The sequence below is a fragment of the Sturnus vulgaris genome, chromosome 37 (assembly GCF_052056855.1).
Source record: "Sturnus vulgaris isolate bStuVul1 chromosome 37, bStuVul1.hap1, whole genome shotgun sequence".
NCBI classification, from domain to species: Eukaryota; Metazoa; Chordata; class Aves; order Passeriformes; family Sturnidae; genus Sturnus; species Sturnus vulgaris.
The window spans coordinates 540,250-563,499 of NC_142279.1; the positions used below are offsets into that span (position 1 = coordinate 540,250).

At 53.9% G+C, this 23,250-nt stretch overlaps 1 protein-coding gene across 1 annotated transcript in view; it reads right to left on the reverse strand.

Moving 5' to 3' along the window:
* Positions 1–23,080, reverse strand: part of LOC106864552 (histone-lysine N-methyltransferase 2B-like) — a gene marked incomplete at its 5' end in the record, with an annotated part of 30,687 nt that extends 7,607 nt beyond the window's left edge. Inside the window, 17 exon segments of the mRNA XM_088155344.1 lie at positions 113–187; positions 1,392–1,550; positions 2,535–2,584; positions 3,363–3,437; positions 4,659–5,626; positions 6,538–6,692; positions 6,771–7,084; positions 7,730–7,758; positions 8,447–8,679; positions 10,150–10,320; positions 11,095–11,252; positions 13,115–13,193; positions 15,234–15,354; positions 18,491–18,649; positions 20,733–20,870; positions 22,000–22,103; positions 22,995–23,080. Of these exon segments, the coding sequence (XP_088011470.1) occupies positions 113–187; positions 1,392–1,550; positions 2,535–2,584; positions 3,363–3,437; positions 4,659–5,626; positions 6,538–6,692; positions 6,771–7,084; positions 7,730–7,758; positions 8,447–8,679; positions 10,150–10,320; positions 11,095–11,252; positions 13,115–13,193; positions 15,234–15,354; positions 18,491–18,649; positions 20,733–20,870; positions 22,000–22,103; positions 22,995–23,080 (3,074 nt within the window).
* Positions 23,081–23,250: the final 170 nt, after the last annotated feature.

Consider the following 23,250-nt stretch of genomic DNA (forward strand, 5'->3'; position numbering starts at 1 on the left):
TTTTTGGGGGGATTTTAGGGTGATTTGGGTTTTTTTGGGGTGATTTTGGGGTTATTTTGGGGTGATTTTAGGGGTTTTTTGGGGTGATTTTGGGGTTTTTTTGGGCTCTCACCTGCGAAGCTCAGGTGTCTCAGGTGAGCGTTGGCTCGAGCCTCCTGCACCCGCTCCAGCACCGCCCGCCACGCACCTGGGGAGCACCACAGGTGACCCCAAAATCCCCCAAAATCATCCCCAAAATCATCCCCAAAATCCCCAAAATCCCCAAAATCATCCCAGAATTATCCCAAAATCCCCAAAATCATCCCAAAAATATCCCCCAAAATATCCCCAAATCATCCCCAAATTACCCCAAAATTACCCCAAGATCACCCAAATCCCTCCGAATCCTCTCCCAGTATAAACCAGTATAAACCATTATAAACCCTTATAAACCATTATAACCAGTCTCTCCCAGTCTCTCCCAGTATAACCAGTATATCCCAGTATAAACCAGTACCCTCGAGGCTCAGGGCCGTCACCCTGAGCCCGTCCCAGTATAACCCAGTATAAACCATATAACCAGTATAACCATTATAAACCATTATAACCCAGTATAACCAGTATATCCCAGTATAAACCAGTATAAACCAGTACAAACCAGTACCCTCGAGGCTCAGGGCCGTCACCCTCAGCCCGTCCCAGTATAGCCCAGTATAACCCAGTATAGCCCAGTATAGCCCAGTATAGCCCAGTATAACCCAGTATAGCCCAGTATAGCCCAGTATAGCCCAGTATAACCCAGTATAAACCAGTATAAACCAGTATAACCATTATAACCAGTCTCTCCCAGTATAACCAGTATAAACCAGTATAAACCAGTACCCTCGAGGCTCGGGGCCGTCACCCTGAGCCTGTCCCAGTATAACCATTATAACCCAGTATAACCAGTCTCTCCCAGTCTCTCCCAGTATAACCCAGTACAAACCCTCCAGACTGGGGGCCGTCACCCTCAGCCCGTCCCAGTATAACCCAGTATAACCCAGTATAACCTGTATAAACCATTATAACCATTATAACCAGTCTCTCCCAGTCTCTCCCAGTATAAACCAGTACCAACCCTCGAGGCTCGGGGCCGTCACCCTCAGCCCGTCCCAGTATAACCCAGTATAACCCAGTATAACCCATATAACCATTATAAACCATTATAACCATTATAACCAGTATAACCCAGTATATCCCAGTACCCTCGAGGCTCGGGGCCGTCACCCTCAGCCCGTCCCAGTATAACCCAGTATAACCCAGTATAACCCATATAACCATTATAAACCATTATAAACCAGTATAACCAGTCTCTCCCAGTCTCTCCCAGTATAACCCAGTCTCTCCCAGTATAACCCAGTATATCCCAGTACCCTCGAGGCTCGGGGCCGTCACCCTCAGCCCGTCCTCGCTGCTGATCTCGAAGCGCAGGTGGGGGAGGGGCGGGGAGGGGGCGGGGCTGGGGGGAGGGGAGGGGGGAGGGGAGGGGGGAGGGTGGGGGAGGGGCTCGTCCTCGTCCTCCGAGCTGGCGCCTGCGGGGGGAGGGGACAGACCCAAAAATGACCAAAATTGACCCAAAAATGACCAAAATTCACCCAAAAATCGACCCAAAAAATGACCAAAATTCACCCAAAAAATTCACCCAAAAATGACCCAAAAATGACCAAAACTCACCCAAAAATGACCAAAATTCACCCAAAAAATTCACCCAAAATTGACCAAAAATTTTAACCCAAAATTACCCCAAATCCACCCAAAATTGACCAAAAATGACCAAAATTCACCCAAAAAATTTAACCCAAAATTGACCAAAATTAATCAAAATTAACCCAAAATTGACCCCAAAAATTTAACCCAAAATTAATCAAAATTAACCCAAAAATTTAACCCAAAATTACCCAAAAATGACCAAAATTCACCCAAAAAATTTAACCCAAAATTACCCAAAATTGACCCAAAATCCACCCAAAATTACCCCAAATCCACCCAAAAAATCGACCCCAAATTACCCAAAATCCACCCAAAACTGACCCAAAATTAATCAAAATTAACCCAAAAAATTTTACCCAAAATTACCCAAAATCCACCCCAAATTACCCCAAAAATCCCCCCAAAATTAACCAAAATTGACCAAAATTCACCCAAAATTGACCCCAAAAATTTAACCCAAAATTAATCAAAATTAACCCAAAAATTTAACCCAAAATTACCCCAAATCCACCCAAAATTACCCAAAATCCACCCAAAATTGACCCAAAATTACCCCAAAAATTCAAACCCCAAATTACCCCAAATTGACCCAAAATTACCCCAAAAAATCAAACCAAAATTACCCCAAAATTACCCCAAATTGACCCAAAATTGGCTGAAATTGACCCAAAATTACCCAAAAATTTAACCCCAAAATTACCCCAAATTTGACCCCAAAAATCAACAAAAACCGACCCCAAAAAAGACGAAAAAAACCCAAAATTGCCCAAAATTGACCCAAAATGGCCCCGCCCCTCCCCCCTCACCTGCACAGGTGGCCCAGGGCGGCTCCGAGGTGACGTCACTGGGGGGGGACCTGGAGGGGAAATTTGGGGAAAAATTTTGGGGAAAATTTGGGGAATTTTGAGAATTTGGGGGAATTTTGGGGGGTTTTGGGGAAATTTGGGAAAAAATTGGGGAAATTTGGGGTAAATTTGGGGGATTTGGGAAAAATTTGGGGAGTTTTGGGGAATTTGGGGGAATTTTTGGGGAATTTTGGGGAAATCTGGGAGATTTGGGGGAATTTTTGGGGGGAATTTTGGAAGGAATTTTGGGGGATTTTGGGGAAAATTTGGGAAAATTCAGGGAAAAATTTGGGGGAAATTCAAGGAGATTTTGGGGGAATTTTGGGGGATTTCGTGAAAATTCGGGAGAATTCTGGGGGATTTGAGGGAATTTTGGAGGGAATTTTGGGGATTTTGGGAAAATTTGGGATATTTAGGGATAATTTTTGGATAATTTTGGATAATTTTGGATCTTTTGGGATATTTTGGGATAATTTTGGGATATTTTGGGATATTTTGGATAAATTTGGGATAATTTTGGGATAATTTTGGGTATTTTGGGATAATTTTGGATAAATTTGGGATAATTTGGGGATAATTTGGGATAATTTTGGACAATTTTGGGATAATTTGGGGATAATTTTGGATAAATTTGGGATAATTTTGGGACATTTTGGGATAATTTTGGGATAAATTTGGGACATTTTGGGACATTTTGGATAATTTTGGGATAATTTTGGGATATTTTGGGATAATTTTGGGATAATTTTGGGATATTTTGGGATTTTTTGGGATAATTTTGGGTCTCACCTGCAGCCGTCGCTCATCAGCTCCTCCGGCTCCTCCTTCACCCTGGGGGAGGGGACAGGGACAGGTGACCCCAACCTGGGACAGGTGACACAAACTGGGACAGGTGACACAGACTGGGACAGGTGACCCCAACCTGGGACAGGTGACAGAGACTGGGACAGGTGACACAGACTGGGACAGGTGACACAAACTGGGACAGGTGACCCCAACCTGGGACAGGTGACCCCAACCTGGGACAGGTGACACAGACTGGGACAGGTGACACAGACTGGGACAGGTGACCCCAAACTGGGACAGGTGACACAGACTGGGACAGGTGACACAGACTGGGACAGGTGACACAAACTGGGACAGGTGACACAAACTGGGACAGGTGACACAGACTGGACAGGTGACCCCAACCTGGGACAGGTGACACCGACTGGGACAGGTGACACAAACTGGGACAGGTGACCCCAAACTGGGACAGGTGACACAGACTGGGACAGGTGACACAGACTGGGACAGGTGACCCCAACCTGGACAGGTGACACAGACTGGGACAGGTGACACAGACTGGGACAGGTGACCCCAACCTGGGACAGGTGACACCGACTGGGACAGGTGACACAAACTGGGACAGGTGACACAGACTGGGACAGGTGACACAGACTGGGACAGGTGACCCCAACCTGGGACAGGTGACACAGACTGGGACAGGTGACACCAAACTGGGACAGGTGACACCAACCTGGGACAGGTGACACAAACTGGGACAGGTGACCCCAACCTGGGACAGGTGACACAAACTGGGACAGGTGACACAAACTGGGACAGGTGACACCAACTGGGACAGGTGACACCAACCTGGGACAGGTGACACAGACAGGGACAGGTGACACAGACAGGGACAGGTGACACCAAACTGGGACAGGTGACACAGACTGGGACAGGTGACACAAACTGGGACAGGTGACCCCAACCTGGGACAGGTGACACAGACTGGGACAGGTGACACCAAACTGGGACAGGTGACACAGACAGGGACAGGTGACACCGACTGGGACAGGTGACACAAACTGGGACAGGTGACCCCAACCTGGGACAGGTGACACAGACTGGGACAGGTGACACCGAGTGTCCCCAATGTCCTCAGTCCCCCCACTGTCCCCAGATGTCCCCAAGGTGTCCCCAAGGTGTCCCCAATGTCCCCAGGTGTCCCCAAGGTGTCCCCAGGTGTCCCCAGATGTCCCCAGATGTCCCCAAGGTGTCCCCAGGTGTCCCCAGGTGTCCCCAGGTGTGCCCAGGTGTCCTCACCTGTCCAGCTCCAGCCGTGGCCTCTTCGTCCCCGGCCCCGTCCCCTCCCCCGGCCTCTTGGGATGTCCCCAAGGTGTCCCCAGGGCGTCCCCGTGGCCGTTGGGGGCGGTGACACCAGCGGGGGGGTGGCCCTGCGTGACGTCACCGAGGTGGTGGCCCTGAGTGACGTCATCGAGGTGGTGGCCCTGAGTGATGTCCCCAAACCGGTGGCTTTGACCGATGTCCCCAAGGCGGTGGCTTCCATCAGTGTCCCCGAGTTGGTGGCCTTGGCCAATGTCCCCAAATTGGTGGCCTTGGCCAATGTCCCCAAGCTGGTGGCCCTTGGCGATGTCCCCAAGCTGCTGGCTCTGGTTGATGTCCCCAAATTGGTGGCTCTGATCAATGTCCCCAAGGTGGTGGCCTTGGCCAATGTCCCCAAGGTGGTGGCTCCGATCGATGTCCCCAAGGTGGTGGCTTTGATTGATGTGCCCTGTCTGGTGTCCCTGCCCGATGTCCCCAATTTGGTGGCCCTGATCGATGTCCCCAAGGTGGTGGCCTTGGCCAATGTCCCCAATTTGGTGGCCCCTCCACTGGCCGGGCGTGGCCGTGTCCCCGTCGCTGTCCCCGACGTCGCCGGTGACACCGCGCAGGACAAAGTCCACGATGTCGGGGGGCAGCCCCTCGGGGGGTGGCACCTGGGGGGGGGGTGGTGACACCTGTGGGGGTGGTGGCACCTGTGGGGGGGGTGGTGACACCTGTGGGGGGGGTGGTGGCACCGCCCCCCGGGCGCCGTCGTCGGCCCCGTCCAGCTGCTGGATGCGGGGACAGGGTGACACCATGGGTGACATCATGGGTGACACCATGGGTGACACCATGGGTGACACCATGGGTGACACCGGGGCCGCCCCGAGGCCACCACGGTGCGGCTGTAGCCATAGTAACGTCCCCGCGCTGTCACCGGGCCCGCGGTGGCCTCGTCCTCGTCCTCGCTGGTGTCACCGCGGGGGGGGGACGGCGGCGGCCGAGGGGGGAGGGGCCTGCGGGGGGACAGTGACAGTGACGTCAGTGGGGTGACAGTGACAATGACATCAGTAGGGTGACAGTGACAATGACGTCAGTGGGGTGACAGTGACGCCATTGGGGTGACAATGACATCATTGGGGTGGCAGTGACATCAGTGGGGTGACAGTGACAATGACCTCAGTGGGGTGACAGTGACGTCAGTGGGGTGACAGTGACATCATTGGGGTGACAGTGACAATGACATCAGTAGGGTGACAATGACATCATTGGGGTGGCAGTGACATCACTGGGGTGACAGGGGACAATGACATCATTGGGGTGGCAGTGACATCAGGGGGGTGACAGTGACATCACTGGGGTGGCAGTGACATCACAGGGGTGGCAATGACATCATAGGGGTGGCAGTGACATCATAGGGGTGACAATGACATCATTGGGGTGGCAGTGACATCACTGGGGTGGCAGTGACATCATAGGGGTGGCAGTGACAATGACATCATTGGGGTGACAGTGACATCAGGGGGGTGACAGGTGACAATGACGCCATTGGGGTGACAATGGCCTTAAAGGTGACAATGACACCTGGAGGGGGTGGCAGGTGACAATGACATCAGTGGGGTGACAATGACACCTGGGGGTGACAATGGCCCAGGGAGTGGCAGTGACCTCGAGGGGTGACAGCGACCCCTGAGGTGACAATGACGTCAGTGGGGTGACAATGGCCCAGGGGGTGACAATGACGTCCTGGGGGGGGTGGCAGGTGACAATGACACCTGGGGGTGACAATGACACCTGGGGGTGACAATGGCCCAGGGGGTGGCAGTGACCTCGAGGGGTGACAGCGACCCCTGAGGTGACAATGACGTCAGGGGGTGACAATGATCGGGGAGGTGACGGTGGCCTTAAAGGTGACATCATTCCATTGGGTGACCAAAACCACGGGGGTGACAATGACGTCATGGGTGACAAAAACGTCCTCGGGGGTGACAATGACGTCAGGGGTGACGTCATCCCACTGGGTGACAAAGATCTCTGGGCGACAATGACGTCATGGGTGACGCTGTCCCCAGGGGGAGGTGACAATGACCAGGGAGGTGCCAATGACATCACGAGGGGTGACAATGACATCACGAGGGGTGACAATGACGTCACGAGGGGTGCCAATGACGTCACGAGGGGTGCCAATGACGTCACGAGGTGCCGCTGTCCCCAGGGGAGGTGGCACTGACCTGGCCGTCACCTCCAGCGCCGCTCGCTGTCCCCAGAGCCGCGGTGGCCCCGGGGGGGACGTCGGTGACATCGGCGCTGCCACCACCCCGTTGGGTGACGTCATCGGGTCAGGTGACAACGACGACGGCGGTGCCACCACGCCGTTGGGTGACGTCATGGCGCCGGGGGACGATGGCCTGGGGAGTGGCATCGACCTGGGGGGGACAGAGGTGACAACGGTGACAACGGTGACAACGGTGACAATGACATCATCGCATTGGGGTGACAACGGTGACAATGGCATTGAGATGACGTCATCCCATGGGGTGACAGAGGTGACAAGGGCACCGAGGTGACGTCATCCCATTGGGGAGACAACGGTGACAATGACGTAGAGGTGACATCACCCCATGGGGTGACAATGGTGACAATGGCATCGAGGTGACGTCATCCCATTGGGGTGACAGAGGTGACAATGGTGACAATGGCACTGAGGTGACGTCACTCCATTGGGGTGACAATGGTGACAATGGCATCGAGGTGCTGTCACCCAAGGAGGTGACACTGTCCCCATCCCGTTGGGTGACGTCACCCCAGGAGGTGACACTGACCTGACTGGTGGCCCTGTCCCCGTCCCTGTCCCGTTTGGTGACACTGTCCCCCATTTGGTGGCACTGACCTGTTTGGTGACACTGTCCCTGTCCCCCATTGGGTGACACTGACCTGGCCCCTGTCCCATTTGGTGACACCGTTCCCCATTGGGTGACACTCACCTGTTTGGTGACACTGTCCCTCATTGGGTGACACTCACCTGGCCCTGTCCCCCATCGGGTGACCCTGTCCCCTTTGGTGACACTCACCTGTTTGGTGACACTGACCTGGCCCTGTCCTGTTTGGTGACACTGACCCCCATTGGGTGACACTGACCCTGTCCCTGTCCCGTTTGGTGACACTGTCCCTGTCGGGTTTGGTGACACTGACCTGGCCCCCATCCTGGTCCCTGTCCCCCATTGGGTGACACTGACCTGGTCCCTGTCCCGTTTGGTGACACTGTCCCCTGTTTGGTGACACTGTCCCTCATTTGGTGACACTGTCCCCCATTGGGTGACCCTGTCCCGTTTGGTGACACTGACCCTCATTGGGTGACACTGACCCTGTCCCGTTTGGTGACATTGACCTGTTTGATGTCCCTGTCCCTGTCAGGTTTGGTGTCCCTGTCCCCCATTTGGTGTCCCTGTCCCTGCCAGGTTTGGTGACACTGACCTGGCCCCTGTCCCGTTTGGTGACCCTGACCCCCATTGGGTGACACTGACCTGGCCCTGTCCCCCATTGGGTGACACTGTCCCCTTTGGTGACACTGTCCCGTTTGGTGACACTGACCTGGCCTGTCCCCCCTTTGGTGACACTGACCTGGCCCGTTTGGTGACACTGTCCCTCATTTGGTGGCACTCACCTGTTTGGTGGCACCGTCCCGTTTGGTGTCCCTGTCCCTGTCCCTGTCGTGTTTGGTGACACTGACCTGGCCCCTGTCCCTGTCCCCCATTTGGTGTCCCTGTCCCCCATTGGGTGACACTCACCTGTTTGGTGACACCGTCCCGTTTGGTGACACCGTCCCGTTTGGTGACGTCACCGGTGGCTCGGGTGGCCCCGCGGGGCCCGGGGGGGGGGGGGTGGCCCCGGCGGGCGGTGACGCCGCTCGGGGACAGCGCTGGGGACAGAGGGGACAGCGCCCGCCGGGGCCACCGCGGCCTTGGGGACACCTCGGGGTCCCCCACGGTGGGGATGTGACGCGGCACGGCCGGGACCTGGCCTGAGGGGACAGCGGCGCTGGCACCGGTGACACCAAACCCCCACAGGTGTCCCCAGGGTCCCCAAACCCCCACAGGTGACACCAAACCCCCACAGGTGTCCCCAAACCCCCACAGGTGTCCCCAAATGTCCCCAAACCCCCACAGGTGTCCCCAATGTCCCCAAACCCCCACAGGTGTCCCCAGGGTCCCCAAACCCCCACAGGTGACACCAAACCCCCACAGGTGACACCAAACCCCCACAGGTGACACCAAACCCCCACAGGTGTCCCCAATGTCCCCAAACCCCCACAGGTGACACCAAACCCCCACAGGTGTCCCCAAGTGTCCCCAAACCCCCACAGGTGACACCAAACCCCCACAGGTGTCCCCAATGTCCCCAAACCCCCACAGGTGACACCAAACCCCCACAGGTGTCCCCAATGTCCCCAAACCCCCACAGGTGACACCAAACCTCCACAGGTGTCCCCAATGTCCCCAAACCCCCACAGGTGACACCAAACCCCCACAGGTGTCCCCAATGTCCCCAAACCCCCACAGGTGACACCAAACCCCCACAGGTGTCCCCAAATGTCCCCAAACCCCCACAGGTGACACCAAACCCCCACAGGTGTCCCCAATGTCCCCAAACCCCACAGGTGTCCCCAAACCCCACAGGTGTCCCCAAATGTCCCCAAACCCCCACAGGTGTCCCCAAACCCCCACAGGTGTCCCAAATGTCCCCAAGTGTCCCCCAACCTCCAAATGTCCCCAGTGTTCCAAATGTCCCCAACTCCTCAATGTCCCCAAATGTTCCCCAAATGTCCCCCAGGGTCCCCCAGTGTCCCCAATGTCCCCAAATCCCCCAATCCCCCCAATGTCCCCAATGTCCCCCAATGTCCCCCCAATGTCCCCAATGTCCCCAGTGTCCCCCAATGTCCCCACTGTCCCATCCCCAATGTCCCCAATGTCCCCAATGTCCCCAATGTCCCCAATGTCCCAATGTCCCCAATGTCCCCAATCCCCCCAATGTCCCCCCAATGTCCCCAATGTCCCCCCAATGTCCCCAATGTCCCCAATGTCCCCCCAATGTCCCCAATCCCCCCAATGTCCCCAATGTCCCCAATGTCCCCAATGTCCCCAATGTCCCCCAATGTCCCCAATGTCCCCAATGTCCCCAATGTCCCCCAATGTCCCCAATGTCCCCAATGTCCCCCCAATGTCCCCAATGTCCCCAGTGTCCCCCAATGTCCCCACTGTCCCCAATGTCCCCAATGTCCCCCCAATGTCCCCAATGTCCCCCAATGTCCCCCCAATGTCCCCAATGTCCCCAGTGTCCCCAATGTCCCCCAATGTCCCCAATCCCCCCAATGTCCCCAATGTCCCCAATGTCCCCAATGTCCCCAATGTCCCCAATGTCCCCAGTGTCCCCAATCCCCCAATGTCCCCCCAATGTCCCCAATGTCCCCCCCCGTCCCCCCCGTGTCACTCACCCGGTGGGGGGAGGGGCCGGGAGGAGCTGCCCGGGGGGGGCCGGCGGGGGGGGGAGACCCCCGGGGGGGGGAGGGGCCCCTTGGGGCGGCCCTTGGGACATCGGGGACCTTGGGGTCCCTCCCCCCTCCCCTCCCCACCCCCCGGGCTGGGGGGGGGGCCCGGGCTGGAACCTGAGGGGGGGGGGGAGGGGCGAAAATTAATGGAGGGGAGGGGCTGAAATCCCCTCCCCCACCCTCCTAAAAAAAAGGGTCTGGGGTGGGGGAGGGGCGGGAAATGGGGGAGGGGTCACCAGGGTTAATTTGGGGAGGGGTCTCAGGGGTGGGGGAGGGGTCTCAGGGTTAATTTGGGGAGGGGTCTCAGGATAATTTGGGGAGGGGTCTCAGGGGGGGTCTCAGGGTGAATTTGGGGAGGGGTCTCAGGGGGATCTGAGTGAATTTGGGGAGGGGTCTCAGGATATTTTGGGGAGGGGTCCCCGTGAATTTGGGGAGGGGTCTCAGGGTGAATTTGGGGGGGGTCTCACCAGGGGGGGTCCCGGTGAATTTGGGGAGGGGTCTCGGGGGGGTCTCAGGGTATTTTGGGGGGGGTCTCAGGGTAATTTGGGGAGGGGTCTCAGGGTAATTTGGGGAGGGGGTCTCAGGGATAATTTGGGGAGGGGTCTCAGGGGCGGTACTGGGGTGAATTTGGGGGGGGGTCCCGGTGAATTTGGGGAGGGGTCTCGGTGAATTTGGGGGGGGTCTCACCGGGGGGGGTCCCGGTGAATTTGGGGAGGGGTCTCAGGGTATTTTGGGGAGGGGTCTCAGTGAATTTGGGGAGGGGTCTCAGGTATTTTGGGGAGGGGTCTCAGGGATAATTTGGGGAGGGGTCTCAGGGTTAATTTGGGGAGGGGTCTCAGGTATTTTGCGGGGGGTCTCAGGGGGGTCTCCGGTATTTCGGGGGGGTCTCACCGGGGGTCCCGTGGGCGATGGTTCGGTTCTGTTCGGGGGGGGGTCCCGGGGGGGTCCCGGCCCCTCCCCCCGCGGGTCCCGGCGGCTGCTCCAGGATCCGGCAGCGATACCAACAATGGCGGCGAGCGTCCCGCGTGCTCCAGTACAGCCTCCAGCACCTGCGACACCAGTACAAACCAGTATGGACCAGTATAAACCAGTACAGACCGGTATAAACCCATAGAAACCAGTATGGACCAGTATAGCCCAGTATAACCCAGTATAACCCCACAGCGTCCCGCGTGCTCCAGTACAGCCTCCAGCACCTGCGACACCAGTACAAACCAGTATGGACCAGTATAAACCAGTACAGACCGGTATAAACCCATAGAAACCAGTATGGACCAGTATAGCCCAGTATAACCCAGTATAACCCCACAGCGTCCCGCGTGCTCCAGTACAGCCTCCAGCACCTGCGACACCAGTACAAACCAGTATGGACCAGTATAGACCAGTACAGACCGGTATAAACCCATAGAAACCCATAGAAACCAGTATGGACCAGTATAACCCAGTATAACCCAGTATAACCCCACAGCGTCCCGCGTGCTCCAGTACAGCCTCCAGCACCTGCGACACCAGTACAAACCAGTATGGACCAGTATAGACCAGTATAACCCAGTATAACCCAGTATAGCCCAGTATAACCCCACAGCGTCCCGCGTGCTCCAGTACAGCCTCCAGCACCTGGCAGACCAGTACAAACCAGTATGGACCAGTATAGACCAGTACAGACCGGTATAAACCCATAGAAACCAGTATGGACCAGTATAGCCCAGTATAACCCAGTATAACCCCACAGCGTCCCGCGTGCTCCAGTACAGCCTCCAGCACCTGGGACACCAGTATAAACCAGTATGGACCAGTATAAACCAGTACAGACCGGTATAAACCCATAGAAACCCATAGAAACCAGTATGGACCAGTATAACCCAGTATAGCCCAGTATAACCCCACAGCGTCCCGCGTGCTCCAGTACAGCCTCCAGCACCTGGCAGACCAGTACAAACCAGTATGGACCAGTATAGACCAGTACAGACCGGTATAAACCCATAGAAACCAGTATGGACCAGTATAACCCAGTATAACCCAGTATAGCCCAGTATAGCCCAGTATAACCCAGTATAACCCAGTATAACCCCACAGCGTCCCGCGTGCTCCAGTACAGCCTCCAGCACCTGCGACACCAGTACAAACCAGTATGGACCAGTATAAACCAGTACGGACCAGTATAAACCAGTGTGGACCAATAAAAAACCACTACAGACCAGTACAAACCAGTATAAACCAGAACAAACCAGTACAGACCAGTATAAACCAGCGACCCTAAATCCCCTCCCAGTCCCTCCCAGTATAAACCAGTAACCCCAAATGCCCTCCCAGCCCGTCCCATTTTAATCCCAGTTCCCCTGCCAGTCTAATCCCAGTCCATCCCAGTCTCTCCCAGTTCCCTCCCAGTCCGTCCCAGTTCAATCCCAGTTCATCCCAGTCCGTCCCAGTTTAATCCCAGTTCCTCCCAGTCCGTCCCAGTTTAATCCCAGTTTAATCCGTTCCCTCCCAGTTCATCCCTGTTCAATTCCAGTTCCGCCCCAGTCCCTCCCAGTCCCCCCCAGTCCCCTCCCAGTCCCTCCCAGTCCCCTCCCAGTCCCTCCCAGTCCCCCCAGTCCCCTCCCAGTCCCTCCAGTTCCCCCCCAGTCCCTCCCAGTCCCCCCCAGTCCATCCCAGTCCCCCCCCAGTCCCCCCCCAGTCCCTCCCAGTTTGATCCCAGTCCCCCCCAGTCCCTCCCAGTTTGATCCCAGTTCCTCCCAGTCCCTCCCAGTCCCTCCCAGTCCCCCCCAGTCCCCTCCCAGTTCCCTCCCAGTCCATCCCAGTTCCCCCCCAGTCCCCTCCCTGTCCATCTCAGTTTGATCCCAGTCCCCCCCAGTCCCTCCCAGTCCTCCCCAGTCCCTCCCAGTCCGTCCCAGTTTCCCCAGTTCCTCACTGGTATCCCACTGGGAAGAGCCGCCCCTCTCGCTCCGAGAGCTCCGTCAGCGCCCCCAGGCGGTCAATGCGGATGGAGCCTGGGGGAGCCAAAATCACCCAAAATTCACCAAAAATGACCCAAAAATCACCCAAAATTCACCCAAAAATCACCCCAAAATTATCCCAAAATTACCCAAAAATCCCCCCAAAATCCCCCCAAAATCACCCCAAAATCATCCCAAAATTATCAAAAAATGACCCAAAAATGACCCCAAAATGACCCAAAATTACACAAAAATCACCAAAAATCACCTAAAAATTATCCCCAAAATCACCCAAAAATGACCCAAAGATGACCCAAAAATCCCCAGAAAATGACCCAAAAATCACCCAAAAATGACCCAAAAATCCCCCCAAAATCCCCCCAAAATGACCCAAAAATCCCCCAAAAATCACCCAAAAATGACCCAAAAATCACCTAAAAATCACCCAGAAATGACCTAAAAATCCCCCCAAAATGACCCAAAAATCCCCCAAAAAGACCCAAAAATCCCCCCAAAATGACCCAAAAATGACCCAAAAATGACCGAAAAATCACCCAAAAATGACCCAAAAATGAGCCAAAATCCCCCCAAATGAGCCAAAATCCCCCCCAAATGACCCCAAATCCCCCCAAAATGACCCAAAATTACCCAAAAATCCCCCCAAAAATGAACGAAAAATCAGCCAAAAATGACCCAAAAATCCCCCCAAAAACGACGGAAAAATGACGGAAAAATGACACAAAAATGACCCAAAAATCGCCCAAAAATCGGCAAAAAATCACTCAAAAATCACCTGAAAATCACCCGAAAATCCCCCAAAAATGACCCAAAAATGACCCAAAAATCCCCCAAAATGACCCAAAAATCCCCCAAAATGACCCAAAAATCCCCCAAAAATCCCCAAAAATGACCCAAAAATCCCCCCAAAATGACCCAAAAATCCCCCAAAAATCCCCAAAAATGACCCAAAAATCCCCCAAAAATCCCCCCAAAATGACCCAAAAATCCCCCCAAAATCCCCCCAAAATGACCCAAAAATCCCCCCAAAATCCCCCAAATGACCCAAAAATCCCCCAAAAATCCCCCAAAAATGACCCAAAAATCCCCCAAAAATCCCCAAAATGACCCAAAAATCCCCAAAAATGACCCAAAAATCCCCCAAAAATCCCCAAAAATGACCCAAAAATCCCCCAAAAATGACCCAAAAATCCCCAAAAATGACCCAAAATGACCCAAAATTCACCCCAAAATCACGAAAAATGCCCCCCCCCCAAAAATCCCCCCAAAATCGGCAAAAAATCACTCAAAAATCCCCCCAAAATGACCCAAAAATCCCCCAAAAATCCCCAAAAAGACCCAAAAATCCCCCAAAAAGACCCAAAAATCCCCCCAAAAGACCCAAAAATCACCCCAAAATCACCAATAAATGACCCAAAAATGACCGAAAAATCGGCAAAAAATCACTCAAAAATCACCTGAAAATCCCCAAAAATGACCCAAAAATGATCCAAAATTCCCCAAAAATCCCCCAAAATCCCCCAAAAATGACCCAAAAATGATCCAAAATTCCCAAAAATCCCCCCAAAATCCCCAAAAATGACCCAAAAATCCCCCCAAAATTACCCAAAATGACCCAAAAGTCACCCCAAAATCACGAAAAATGCCCAAAAATCGCCCAAAAATCACCAAAAAATCAGCCAAAAATGACCCCAAAATTACCCAAAAATGACCCAAAAATAACCAAAAATCCCCAAAAATGACCCAAAAATGACCCAAAAATCCCCTAAAAAGACCCCAAAATCCCCCCAAAATGACCCAAAAATCCCCCCAAAATCCCCAAAAATCCCCCCAAAATGACCCAAAAATCCCCAAAAATGCCCCCAAAATGACCCAAAAATCCCCCCCAAATGACCCAAAAATGACCCAAAAGACCCAAAAATGACCCCAAAATGACCCAAAAATCACCTAAAAATCACCCAGAAATGACCTAAAAATCCCCTAAAATCCCCCAAAAATTCCCCAAAAATGCCCCCAACCCCCCCCGACCCCCCCCACCCCCCCCGCCCCCCGGTTTTGGGGCCCCTCCCCCCTCACCGATCATGACGTTGACGGCCTCGGGCTCGAGCCCCCCCAGGAATTTCCTCTTGAGGCTGATCCCCCCAAAATCCACCAGCACCCGGCGCAGAACCGCGAAGCCGCCGTCCCTCACCAGCTCCTGGCACCACGGAGACACCAAAAACACAGGAAAACGGGGAAAAAACGGGGTTAGGGACAAAAAATGGGATTAGGGACAAAAAAACGGCGAAAAAACGGGATTAGGGACAAAAAAAAACCAAAAAAAATCACCGAAAAAAACGGGATTAGGGACAAAAAAACGGGATTAGAGACAAAAAAAAACGGCGAAAAAACGGGATTAGGGACAAAAAAACCCAACAAAAACAGCGAAAAAATGGGATTAGAGACAAAAAACAGCGAAAAAACGGGATTAGGGACAAAAAAAACGGGATTAGAGACAAAATAACGGCGAAAAAACGGGATTAGGGACAAAATAACGGCGAAAAAACGGGATTAGGGACCAAAAAAACCCAACAAAAACAGCGAAAAAACGGGATTAGAGACAAAAAACAGCGAAAAAAACGGGATTAGGGACAAAAAACAGCGAAAAAACGGGATTAGGGACAAAATAACGGCGAAAAAATGGGATTAGGGACAAAAAAAAACCAAAAAAATCACCGAAAAAACGGGATTAGAGACAAAAAAACAACAAAAACAGCGAAAAAAACGAGATTAGAGACAAAAAAAAAGGGATTAGAGACAAAAAAAACCAAAAAAAACCCAAAAAACGAGATTAGAGCCCAAAAAAAACAAAAAATCCGAGATCAGAGCCCAAAAAATCCCCCAAAACCGAGATCAGCGCCCCAAAAAAAACCCCAAAATTCCCCCAAATCCCCCCCCAAAATCCCCCCCGGCTGCCCCAAAATCCCCTTTTAACCCCACAGAACCCCAACATAACCCCCCAAAATGACCCTAAACCCCCCCAAAATCCCCCCCGGGACCCCCCAAATCCCCCCCGGGACCCCCAAATCGCCCCCAAGACCCCCGAAATCCCCCCCAAATCTCACCCAGGACCCCCAAATCTCACCCAGGACCCCCAAATCTCACCCAGGATCCTTTAACCCTTCCCTGGCTGCCCCAAAATCCCCCTTTTAACCCCACACAACCCCAACATAACCCCCCAAAATGACCCTAAACCCCCCCCAAATCCCACTCAGGACCCCCCAAATGCCCCCCAGGACCCCCGAAATCTCACCCAGGATCCTTTAAACCTTCCCTGGCTGCCCCAAAATCCCCTTTTAACCCCAAAGAACCCCAACGTAACCCCCCCAAATGACCCTAAACCCCCCCAAAATCCCCCCAAAATCCCCCAAATCCCCCCAGGACCCCCCAGGTGGCCCCCAGACTCACGTCCCCGCCCAGCAGGCGCCCGTGGCGCTGGCAGAACACTCTCTTGTCCCTGAGGAAGGGGCACCCGAGCCCCATCCAGGACCCCCAAAATCCCCCCAAATCCCACTCAGGACCCCCCCAAATCTCACCCAGGACCCCCAAATCCCCCCCAGGACCCCCCAAATGCCCCCCAGGACCCCCCACATCTCACGCAGGAGCCTTTAAACCTTCCCTGGCTGCCCCAAAATCCCCCTTTTAACCCCACAGAACCCCAACATAACCCCCCAAAATGACCCTAAAACCCCCCAAAATTCCACTCAGGACCCCCCAAATCCCCCCCAGGACCCCCCAAAATCCCACCCAGGACCCCCCAAATCTCACCCAGGACCCCCCAAAATCCCACCCAGGACCCCCCAAATCTCACCCAGGACCCCCGAAATCCCCCCCAAATCTCACCCAGGACCCCCCAAATCTCACCCAGGATCCTTTAAACCTTCCCTGGCTGCCCCAAAATCCCCTTTTCAACCCCACAGAACCTCAACATAACCCCCCAAAATGACCCTAAACCCCCCCAAAATCCCCCCAAATCCCCCCCAGGACCCCCCAAATGCCCCCAGGACCCCCAAATCCCCCCCAGGACCCACCCAGGACCCCCTCAAGAGCCTTTAAACCTTCCCTGGGTGCCCAAAATCCCCTTTTAACCCCACACAACCCCAACATAACCCCCCAAAATGACCCTAAACCCCCCCAAATCCCACCCAGGACCCCAAAATCCCCCCCAGGACCCCCCAAAATCCCCCCAAATCTCACCCAGGACCCCCAAATCCCTTCAGGACCCCTCAAGAGCCTTTAAACCTTCCCTGGCTGCCCCAAAATCCCCCTTTTAACCCCACAGAACCCCAACATAACCCCCCAAAATGACCCTAAACCCCCCCAAAATCCCACTCAGGACCCCAAATCCCCACCAGGACCCCCGAAATCCCCCCCAGGACCCCCAAAATCCCCCCCAAATCCCACCCAGGACCCCCAAATCTCACCCAGGACCCCCAAATCTCACCCAGGATCCTTTAACCCTTCCCTGGCTGCCCCAAAATCCCCCTTTTAACCCCACAGAACCCCAACATAACCCCCTAAAATGACCCTAAACCCCCCAAAATCCCCCCAAATTCCCCCAAATCTCACCCAGGACCCCCCAAATCTCACCCAGGACCCCCCAAATCCCCCCCAAATCCCCTCCAATCTTTCCCAGAACTCCCTAAACCCTCCCTGGGTGCCCCCAAATCCCCCTTTAAACCCCAAAGAATCCCCATAAAAACCCCCCAAAATGACCCTAAACCCCCCCCAAAATCCGCCCAGGACCCCCCAAAAACCCCCCCAAATCCCACCCGGGACCCCCCACATCTCACCCAGGAGCCTTTAACCCTTCCCTGGCTGCCCCAAAATCCCCCTTTTAACCCCACAGAACCCCAACGTAACCCCCCAAAATGACCCTAAACCCCCCCAAATCCCACTCAGGACCCCCCAAAATCCCACCCAGGACCCCCAAATCTCACCCAGGACCCCCACATCTCACCCAGGAGCCTTTAAACCTTCCCCGGCTGCCCCAAAATCCCCCTTTTAACCCCACAGAACCCCAACGTAACCCCCAAAATGACCCTAAACCCCCCCAAAATCCCCCCAAATCCCCCCAGGACCCCCCAAATGCCCCCCAGGACCCCCCAAAATCCCACCCAGGACCCCCAAATCTCACCCAGGATCCTTTAACCCTTCCCTGGCTGCCCCAAAATCCCCCTTTTAACCCCACAGAACCCCAACATAACCCCCCAAAATGACCCTAAACCCCCCCAAAATCCCCCAAAATCCCCCCAAATCCCCCCCAGGACCCCCCAGGTGGCCCCCAGACTCACGTCCCCGCCCAGCAGGCGCCCGTGGCGCTGGCAGAACACTCTCTTGTCCCTGAGGAAGGCGGCCTGGCAGCGCCGGGCACACATGAAGTGATAATTGGCGGCACAGGCGGCCAAGCAGCAGCCCACGGTGGCCCCGGGGCGACCGCAGTGCTCGCAGCGCTGGGGGGAGGGGGGGGACAGAAAGGTGAGACCCCCAAAAAAACCTGGCCGGTGAACCCCCAAAAATCCCCCTAAAAATCCCCAAAAAATCGCCAAATAATCACCAAAAAATCCCCAAATAATCACCAAAAAATCCCCAAATAATCACCAAATAATCACCAAATAATCACCAAATAATCACCAAATAATCACCAAATAATCACCAAATAATCAGCAAAAAATCCCCCCCAAAAAACCCCAAAATTGCAAAAAAAAAGCCAAAAATCCCTGAAAAAAATCCCAAAAAAATCCCCCAAAAAATCCAAAAAAAATCCCCCCAAAAATCCCCCCAAAAATCCCCAAAAACTTCCATGAACAATCCAAAAAAATCCCCCCCAAAATCCCCCAAAAATCCCCAAAAACTTCCATGAACAATCCCAAAAAATCCCCAAATAATCACCAAAAATCCCCCCCCCAAAAAATCCCTAAAAATCCCCCAAAAAATCCCCCAAAAATCCCCCCAAAACCCCCCAAATAATCACCAAAATCCCCCCCAAAATCCCCCCAAAAATCCCAAAAATCCCCAAAAAATCCCCAAAAAATCCCCAAAAAATCACCAAATAATCACCAAAAAATCCCCAAATAATCACCAAAAAATCCCCCAAAAAAGCCAAAAATTGCAAAAAAAAAAGCCAAAAAACCCTGAAAAAAATCCCCCAAAACCCCCAAAAAATCCCAAAAAATCCCCCAAAAAATCCCTAAAAATCCCCCCAAAATCCCCAAAAACTTCCAAGAACAATCCCAAAAAATCCCCAAATAATCACCAAAAATCCCCCCCAAAAAACCCAAAAAATTGCAAAAAATCACCCAAAAATCCCCCCAAAAAATCCCCCAAAAATCCCCCCAAATTCCAAAAACTTCCAAGAACAATCCCAAAAAATCCCCAAATAATCACCAAAAATCTCCCCCAAAAGACCCCCCAAAAAATTGCAAAAAAAATCCCCCCAAAAATGCCAAAATCTCCCTAAATATCCCCCAAAAAATCCCCAAAAATCGCCAAATAATCACCAAAAATCCCCCCCAAAAGACCCCAAAAATTGCAAAAAAATCCCCCAAAAATGCCAAAAACCTCCCCAAAAATCCCCCCAAAAATCCCCAAAAAATCACCAAAAATCCCCCAAAAGACCCCAAAATTGCAAAAAAAATCACCCAAAATCCCCCAAAAATGCCAAAAAAAGGCCAAAAAACCCCCCAAAAAATCCCCAAAAAAATCCCAAAAATTCCCCCAAAATCCCCAGACCTCCAAATATCCCAACCATCCCATAATAATCCCGCAGCAGTGCTGACCATCTGCCTGCCCCTGGCCACGGCGGCGTGCACGTTCCGGAGAGTTCTGAACCCCAAAAAATCCTAAAAAAAATCTCAAAAAATACCCAAAAAATCCCTAAAAATCCTAAAAAAATCTCAAAAAATCCTAAAAAAATCCTAAAAAATCCTAAAAAAATCCCCCAAAAATGCCCAAAAAATCCCCCCAAAAATCCCCAAAAATTGCAAAAAAATCCCCAAAAAATCCCCAAAAATTGCAAAAAAATCCCCCAAAAATGCAAAAAAAAGCCCAAACCCCCCGAAAAAAATCCCAAAAAAATCCCCAAAAAATCCCAAAAAAATCCCCAAACCCCCAAAATCCCAACCATCCCAAAACATCCCATAATAATCCCCCAGCAGTGCTGACCATCTGCCTGCCCCTGGCCACGGCGGCGTGCACGTTCCGGAGAGTTCTGAACCCCAAAAAATCCTAAAAAAATCTCAAAAATACCCAAAAAATCCCTAAAAATCCTAAAAAATCTCAAAAAATCCTAAAAAAAAAAATCCTAAAAAAATCCTAAAAAAATCCCCCCAAATCCCCAAAAAATCCTCCAAAAATCCAAAAAAAATCCCTAAAAAATCCCCAAAAAATCCCCAAAAATTGCAAAAAAATCCCCCAAAAATGCCAAAAAACCCCCAAAAAAACTGAAAAAAATCCCCAAAAAATCCCAAAAATCCCCAAACCTCCCAAACCTCCCAAAATCCCCAAAACATCCCATAATAACCCCCCAATGCTGACCATCTGCCTGCCCCTGGCCACGGCGGCGTGCACGTTCCGGAGAGTTCCGTCGCCCTCCTCGAACACCTCGGCCGACCACAGGGCGCAGTTCACGTGGGTCCACTCGTTCTGCCCCATGTACAGGAGCCGCCCCTCGTCCTGGGAGACCCCTCCCCAAATTAGAGAGAGAGACAGGGACCCCTCCCCAAAAAAATCCCACAAAAAATCCCATAAAAATCGCACCAAAAATCGCAAAAATGAGAAAAAAAAAGCAAAAAAATCGCAAAAAAATTGAAATTTTGGTGCCAAAAAGAAGCAGGAATGAGCCCAGAGCCCCCTCCCCAAATTAGAGAAAGGAGCCAGGGACCCCTCCCCAAAAAAATCCCAAAAAATCCCACCAAAAAACGAAATAATTTCCAAAAAAATTGCAAGAAAATCGCAAAAAAAAAGGAATTTCGGTGCCAAAAAGAAGCAGGAACGAGCCCAGAGACCCCTCCCCAAATTAGAGAAGGAGACAGGGACCCCTCCCCAAAAAAATCCCACAAAAAATCCCAAAAAATCCCCCCCAAAAATCGCAAAAATTCCAAAAACATGCAAAAAAATCGCAAAAAAAAAGGAATTTTGGCGCCAAAAAGGGGCTGAAATGAGCCCAGAGACCCCTCCCCAAATTAGAGAGGGACCCCGGGACCCCTCCCCCAAAAAATCGCCCCAAAAAATCCGGGAAAAATCTCCCCAAAGTTCCCCCAAAAATTCCCCCCAAAAACTCCCCAAATTCCAGCGCACCTGAGCCCCTCCCCCCCTCACCTGAGCCCCTCCCCCCTCCTCACCTGAGCCCCTCCCCCTTTTACCTGAGCCCCTCCCCCCTCACCTGAGCCCCTCCCCCTCCTCACCTGAGCCCCTCCCCCTTTTACCTGAGCCCCTCCCCCTCACCTGAGCCCCTCCCCCTCACCTGAGCCCCTCCCCCCTCACCTGAGCCCGTCCTCCCTCTCACCTGAGCCCCTCCCCTCACCTGAGCCCCTCCCCCTCCTCACCTGAGCCCCTCCCCCTCTCACCTGAGCCCCTCCCCCTCCCCTGTCCCCTGAGCCCCTCCCCCTCACCTGAGCCCCTCCCCCTTTTACCTGAGCCCCTCCCCCTCACCTGAGCACCTCCCCCCCTCCCCTGTCCCCTCCCCCTCACCTGAGCCCCTCCCCCCACCTGTCCCCCCTCACCTGAGCCCCTCCCCCACCTGTCCCCCCTCACCTGAGCCCCTCCCCCACCTGTCCCCCCTCCCCTGTCCCCTCCCCCTCACCTGTGCAGGTGCGTCCCCGCTCTGCAGGCACAGGGTGCATTGCCGCTCGTCCGCCCCTCCCCCACCCGCCGCTTTCGGCACTTCCGGCTCCGCCCCCTCCTCACCTGGGCAGGTAAAGGGGGAGGGGTCAGCGCGAGGTCACCCCCAGGTGGGCACAGGTGAGCTCAGGTGTGCACAGGTGACCCCCAGGTGGGCACAGGTGAGCCCCAGGTGGGCACAGGTGAGCTCAGGTATGAACAGGTGTGCACAGGTGAGCCCCAGGTGTGCACAGGTGAGCCCCAGGTGCGCACAGGTGAGCCCCAGGTGCGCACAGGTGAGCTCAGATGAGCCCCAGGGGAGCCCCAGGTGAACTCAGGTGTGCACAGGTGAGCTCAAGTGTGCCATCATTGTACACAGGTGAGTTCAGGTAAGCCCCAGGTAAGCTCAGGTGTGCTCCAATTGTGCACAGGTGAGCTCAGGTGAGCACAGATGAGCTCAGGTATGAACAGGTGTGCTCAAGTGAGCCCCAGCAGTGCACAGGTGAGCCCCAGGTGAGCCCCAGGTGTGCACAGGTGAGCTCAGGGTGGGCGTGGCTCCCCAGGTGTTCTGAAGTTACCTGGCTCACCTGTGGGGGGAGGGGCTCTCACCTGTGGGGGGAGGGGCTCTCACCTGTGGGGGAGGGGCTGTCTCACCTGTGGGGGGAGGGGCTCTCACCTGTGGGGGAGGGGCTGTCTCACCTGTGGGGGGAGGGGCTGTCTCACCTGTGGGGGGAGGAGCTGTCTCACCTGTGGGGGGAGGGCTGTCTCACCTGTGGGGGGAGGAGCTGTCTCACCTGTGGGGGAGGAGCTGTCTCACCTGTGGGGGGAGGGGCCATTTCTCACCTGTGGGGGAGGGGCTCTCACCTGTGGGGGGAGGGGCTCTCACCTGTGGGGGAGGGGCTGTCTCACCTGTGGGGGAGAGGCTGACTCACCTGTGGGGGGAGGGGCTCTCACCTGTGGGGGGAGGGGCTGTCTCACCTGTGGGGGGAGGGGCGGGCTCCTGGCGCCACCTGGCGTAGGTGTGGTCACTCGAGGGCGGCTCCACAGGAAGGGGCGGGGCCTCGCTGGGGGAGGGGCGGGGTCAGAACTCGCCTGAGACCCCCCCCCAAAAAATTTCACACCTGGGACCCCCCCCCCCAAAAAAAAATCCCCACCTGGGAAACCCCAAAATTCACCTGGGAAACCCCAAAATTTACCTGAGACCCCAAAAATTCACCTGAAAGACCCCAGAATA